This window comes from Condylostylus longicornis, unplaced genomic scaffold, assembly GCF_029603195.1.
Source record: "Condylostylus longicornis isolate FDR11 unplaced genomic scaffold, ASM2960319v2 ptg000016l, whole genome shotgun sequence".
Lineage (NCBI taxonomy): Eukaryota > Metazoa > Arthropoda > Insecta > Diptera > Dolichopodidae > Condylostylus > Condylostylus longicornis.
In genome coordinates, this window is record NW_026577985.1 from 4,007,139 (window position 1) to 4,013,429 (window position 6,291).

Consider the following 6,291-nt stretch of genomic DNA (forward strand, 5'->3'; position numbering starts at 1 on the left):
TTAGTAGAACATAAAGCTAGTTAGGGAATTGTTAGAAATTATAGTAAATTAAATAGAAAGTTTTAAAAATTACAGTTAATTTAAAGATTATAAATGCTATTATCTATCAATAACATAAAAATTCTACACATTTTGCCGCTATTCCACGACACGTGTCACTGTAATCGCCATTTAGAATATCAAATTCAAGTCGTGACGACAATTGTCGCTCTACTTCGACAACTAGAATAAGGCTCATAGTTTTGGTACATTTAATCATTTAAATATTATATTTTTTTTAAAGAAAACTGTTTGAAAAAGCTTGCTGTTATGGAAATATAAGAAGCCGAAAATTGAAACTTTTCTAACATTCAAAAACGATAACCTTTTTTGTTAGTTGGTTTTTTTTCTTATGAGCAAAAACTTTTTACTATAAACACAAATACATTTGTCGCAATTAACTCTTACCTTTTTTTGTTTTTTTTTCATGGCTGATTTTTGTTTTTTGTAAAATAAAAATCAGCCATATAAAATATACGAGCAAACTCATTTAGAAAACAATTAAAGAACATATAACGGAAAATAATCAGATTTCGGTTTTTCGTTGTGATACGAGTATTTGAAGGGCATAGTACACAAAATATTATTACGATTTTAACTAATGAAACAATCAACTCTTTTAGTAAAAAATCTGAATATGTACAAAACAAAATAAATCATTAAAAATAACACAAAATTTATTACAATCCTTTAATAAAACAGAATTTGAAAAGCTAGACTTTGTTACTTTTTTTAGCAGCTGCCCGACTTCTTTTAAATAATGCACTTGCTACTTCTTTTCTTTTATTCATTTCACTTATATCGTTTTCTCTTTGTGGTATAACTTCTTTTGCTTGTGGAATACAGTGTTTTTTGATATCATCAGTTTCAGTAGTTTTAATTTTCTTTTCTGGACTTCCATCAAACGCTTGCTCTGCGGTTGATGGTTCGTCGGGCTGCACTATCATATTTGCCCCATTTTTGGTTTTTCGTTTGCGGTTTGATGTACATTTTGAACTATTAATACCACTATCTTTATCTTTTTTTGATTTTTGAGTTTTTTTTGATTCAATTTTCTTAACCAATTCGTCTTCTCCGGAACTATTATTTCTGACCATGGCTTTAACAGCTTTTTCAACACGTTTACTATATTTAACTTCTTTTTTATATACAGAATGTTTAACATTGAAAAAATTTTTTATTGTAGTTTGCGACTTTTTCTGTTCTAATCGCTTTAGCACGGGCCTCAAAGTCTCATCAGTTTTCACGGGAGTCCACCCAAAATATTTCCTAGCAAATTTTTTAATTTCTTCTAAATTTGGAATGCCCCAAGTAAATGGTTCTTCACTATCATCAACAGAAGGGTGTAAATATGCTTCAGCAACTGCTAAGTTTGGGAATCCAGTAGTAATTTCAATGTTTTTTAATTGAGTTTTTAGCTTTACTTTAACGCTGTCAGCCCCTTCTGTTTTATTATTATTAAACCAATCCCGAAATTTTCGCAATGATGAGAGAATCGACATTACCCTAGTAGTTTCATTCTTTACAACAGGAATATTCGGAAATGCAGCTAAAATTTCTAAAGCCGTGACGGTTCCAATACCTTTAATACCAATTGTATAATCACTACCAACTAAAAAAGCTAGTTGGATAAGTTTATCCCGATCTAAACTGAAATCTCGATGAATTTGTTCACTTTTAAATTCAACAACATGCTTTTGCTTATCAAAAAAGTTTTTATACACCGTTCGCCCACCAAACAACCAAATATCAGAATCATCTGTTATAGTTCCTTGTGTGAGTTCAGCCGCTTCTAAAATTTGAAAAGCAATATTGTTTAATTTTTGTAATAAATACTTTTCAAAACCCTTTTCCCATTATTATTAAACTTACCTAAAAAAGCGCATTGTGCTTCTGCTTCCATGGGTGCAACAATATACGGTACACCAAATAATTTTAAAAGATCCATACAATCTCTTTTCATCTTTTCTGTGATGGTAAGGCCCATTCTATCTTGACGGTTTCTTTCTTTTTCTAACTCATACTTTTCTTGATCTAACTTAGTCGCCAAAATTTCTAATTCTTCTTTACTTTTACCATTTCTTAATAATGCTGATTCTTTTTCAATGAGTTTTGCTTCCTTTTCGGTTTTATTTTCTTTTTTTTTATTTTCGAGTTCAAAAAGTTCTTTGGATACCTTCGAAAGGCTTTTTGTTAATTTATCCTCCCTCGGTTCCTTATTACCACTAGACCCAGGCGTCTTTTTTAATAAAGAATTTGATACGGCTTTGGAAGGGGTGGTCATATATTTATTATCTTCATCCTTACCAGGAGTTTTTTTGATGAGGTATTCCGTTTTAAAAAAATCTTCTATTTTCTGCTTTGATGGTGTTTTCTGCAGTACCCCAAAACTATCATCAATTATTTCTATCACTTCATTTGCTTCAAGAAGTTTTACAGAATCGTCTGTTTTTATATCAATATTTTGTGAGTTACAGACTTTATTTTGGCAAAGTTCAAAATCTTTATTTGCTTCATTAATAATTTCATCATTTTGTAAATCTGACTTATCAATCTCAGTTTCAATTGTTTTTAAAATTTCGGTTTTGAATTCGTCATTTGAAAAGTGTTCCAAAAGTTTCATCTTATTTTTTTTATCAAGTTCATTTTCTTGAGAATCAAGAATTTCAATTACACGATCAGACTCAAAAGAATTTTGGCTCTGTATTTCAGAAATTTTATCTTTTAAATTGGTGTCAAACTTTCTGACGAAATGATTTTCTTGAGAGTCTGGTATTTCAATTATACTTTCCAATGAGCTAGAATACATTTCAATTGAAATTTTAGAATTATTCTCCAAAATACTATTTTTAGAAAATTCGGTTTCTTGTGAATCTGGTACTTCAATTAAAATGTTTTCAGAAATTATATTATCCAGGCTTAACTTTGTTACATCTAAAACTTCTTTTTGAAGTCCTTCCAAAATGTCCGTCATATTTCGTTTCTTATTTTGAGAAGTTTTAATTTTAAGATGGCATTTCTTATTTGTAGATTTTATATTTTCTTTTAAAAATATATCAGCGAACATATCGTCTTGCGGTTTAATAGTTTTCGTAGCATCAAGCTGAATTTGAATTATTTCATTTTTTTCTAAATTATCAATTATATTGTCAGAGTCATTAACTTCAACAAAATCAACCTCATTATCTGTATCAGAATCGGAACCGATTGTGGCTTCCTCATTAATTGTACTTTGTTCTCGATTTTTCAAATCACAGTCTGATACAGGCTTATTTTTAGTAGACTGAAGATTAGTTTTACCACACTTGATTTCAGCTACTAAAGATGTGTTGTGTTTTAAGCTAAAAATTATAAATAATATATTACAACGCAAAATTGAATAATTATTTTTTTATAAACTTACTTATTTAACAGATCATAATTTTCAGTTATTTCAATTTGACTTTTGTCAATTTCATCTACATCTAAATTTTTTATCAATCCGTACTTTAGTAAATAATCTTTTGCTGATCCTGTAGCATTTTTAAACATGTTTTTTTGTTCTTTATTTAGGGAAGCTTTTGTTGAAAGATAATCTTTGTCATTGTATGCATTTGTTTGATTTAATGATAATTGAATCGCTAATTCTAAATCAGTATCAATATAATTATTTTTATCCCAATTTTTATTTGAACTTGAACTTTTATTCGTATTAATGCCGAATGCATCAAGTATTACTTCATCTTGACTAAAATCCCCCTCATTATCTTTCATATTCTTTTCTTCTTTGACAACAACACCTACTTCTGTCGAGTCGTTTTTTGGAAGCTCCAACTTAGCTGCTTTTTCAATAGCCTTTTTCAAATCTTTTACTAATAAAAACCTTGTGTTCGCATCAGAATTAATTCGACTTTTAGCGCTTTTTTCAGCTTGAACGATTCCTTGCTCACTTAAAAATGTTTCCAATTCACTTAGAGTTAAACATCTTCCTTCCAATTCTTTTTCTGCCTCTTCCAAAGAGACCTGCACTTGACGCCGTTTCAGTAGCCGTTTCATTTGAAAATCACTAAAATTATTACTTTCAGTTGGCATCTCATGCAACCGCCCCCAAGAATGTTGTTTTCTCATTTCTCTTATGTCCGCTAAAATTTCTAGCCTGACATCAGCCGGTAAACTTTTAAAATGTGAGCTAGTCACGTCAATGCTTTGTAGATTTATATTATAATAATGTTGCATGCTACTATCATCAAAATTATCATTTTCAGATAATGATGTATTTAAGTCTGATGAAGAAGTGGGGTCTTCTACAGCTTTTGTAGGTGATAAATACTCAGGAATTGTAAATATGCCCTCATCGTTTTCTTTTTTTCCTTTTTCGTTACTTGCATCAGAAGGCAATTCTTTTGAAACGACTGGATTAAGGGCACGTTTCAAAATCTTTTCTTTGCTCATTGCCTCTTGAAGTAATTCTTGTATTCTTTCAACTTCCTTAAGTATTTTAGTACGTCCTTGCTGACGTTTCGCCTATACAAAGAAAAAGTTAAATATATGCTCACAAATTGATATTGTAGGCTCTGTTCATACAATTGTTTCGCGTTTCAAAATGGGAACTGATCCATCAAATATGAAAACTGGTTTAATCTTATAAAAGAGTAATTTACAAAGGCGATTAAATAGACCAAGTAAATGTGCATTCTGCAAAGCATTTCCCTTTCTATCTTGAAAGCCCTTAATAACCTGGTGTAACCATATTGAAATATCTAAAATGTGATAAAATTTATATGAATATGTTTGCCTTAAAAAAATAGAATATTGTTTTTTTTTTCAGATTTTTAATCAAACATAGCAAAGATACCCCGAAAATTAATAAACTGATGTAATACGCGAAACTTGTAGAAAATATTTATTATATTATTAAACTTCCGTTTGATTTTTTTGCAGGTAGCTTGATATTCACTTTGATTGTAATTTTACACAATCAGAAGAATTTTTTCTGCATTTTTAACTTTTGTTAAATTTTCAATTTTCATTTGTGAATATTTTCAGTTTTAACTGCTTACAGGTATTTTGTTTTTAAAACTGCGATTTCGTTTTGGATAATTTATCACCAGGTTCGTTTAAGCAATTTCTTTAAATTTCTTTTTTAAATTAGTATTTTATAATTTACCATCTTTTTTATTTCAATTCAGGACTCTAAAAACTTCATATACAACAATCAAAAGTGTAAAATTATTACAATTAAAAATAATTTTATGAAATTAGAGCTGAAAAACGACTTTTACATTTTAATAAGGTTAAATAACGCTTGTTTGAAGGCAACTAACGTTAAATAACAGCAAGAGGTGCACCTTGGTATTTGTATTAAACCCAAAAATTTATATCGGAAAAATGTTTTACCAACAGCAAGAACTTTGTTTTCCAAAGTTTCTATTGAAACTTCCTTTCCTGATTGTTCTATTAATTTCCAAAGGCCGGTTACTCCCATATTATCGTTTTATTATTTGTTTTTAAAGTGAATAGTAATTTATAAACTGCAAATATTTATATTGATATCCTATTTATTTGTACATATGTACAACACCATCAAGTAATCAAATTTTGGTACCATAAATTTTATTATAAGAAAATGACTGAAAAAAACTTCATAAATCAAGTTCACCAATCCCTAAGTATATAATAATTGAAGTAAGTACTTAAAATTCGGGTAATTGTAGTTTTGACATTTCAAAATATAAAATGAGAATTTTATAATTCTCCCTTTTCTACTCAATTGATTATTCAACCCACGGCTGACATAAATACAGATATTTTTGTTATGTCAAGTATTCAACCCAAATTTAATCCAGCATTCAAAATTGATTTGCTATTATTGGAATTCGTATTTAAGCAAGTTACTGACAAGAAACCTACAAACAATACAAAAATCTTGACAGCTAACTGAAATGCACTCATATTATTTCAATTTGAACTACTTTCAGACTTTCTGTTCAATTTTCAATAAAATTTAGCCATTTGTAATTTGAAAATAATAATATCATATCTGCAAAAAAAAATTTTTAGTTCTTTATAAAAACAAAAAAATGTTTAGTTCTTTATTGAAAAATAAATAATAAAAACCAGACAAAGGAAAAATGTTATTTCAATTGTTAAAAACGAACTCTTCAAAATTTTCTACCTGTTGCACTGTAAAATAAACACTTAAAAAAATTAGTTTGCTAAATTCCCATATAAGTCATTATATCCAATACTTTTGCAATTTAAAAAAGTAATCTT

At 28.6% G+C, this 6,291-nt stretch overlaps 1 protein-coding gene across 1 annotated transcript; it reads right to left on the minus strand.

Moving 5' to 3' along the window:
- Positions 1-695: 695 nt before the first annotated feature.
- Positions 696-5,708, minus strand: LOC129605856 (uncharacterized). Its single transcript, XM_055515833.1, has 5 exons — positions 5,416-5,708; positions 4,603-4,778; positions 3,443-4,542; positions 1,912-3,380; positions 696-1,831 (listed from the first exon to the last, which is right to left on the minus strand). The coding sequence occupies exons 1-5, from the start codon at positions 5,501-5,503 to the stop codon at positions 753-755; spliced, it is 3,912 nt and encodes a 1,303-aa protein (XP_055371808.1). The 5' UTR covers positions 5,504-5,708; the 3' UTR covers positions 696-752.
- Between the last annotated feature and the right edge of the window lie 583 nt (positions 5,709-6,291).

Coding starts and splice junctions, on each gene's coding strand:
- LOC129605856 (XM_055515833.1), bottom strand. CDS start 5,503: ATGGGAGTAACCGGCCTTTGGAAATTAATAGAACAATCAGGAAAGGAA. Junction 4,779..5,415: donor AAACAAAGTTCTTGCTGTTG/GTAAAACATTTT, acceptor ATCACATTTTAG/ATATTTCAATATGGTTACAC. Junction 4,543..4,602: donor TTTTGAAACGCGAAACAATT/GTATGAACAGAG, acceptor TTCTTTGTATAG/GCGAAACGTCAGCAAGGACG.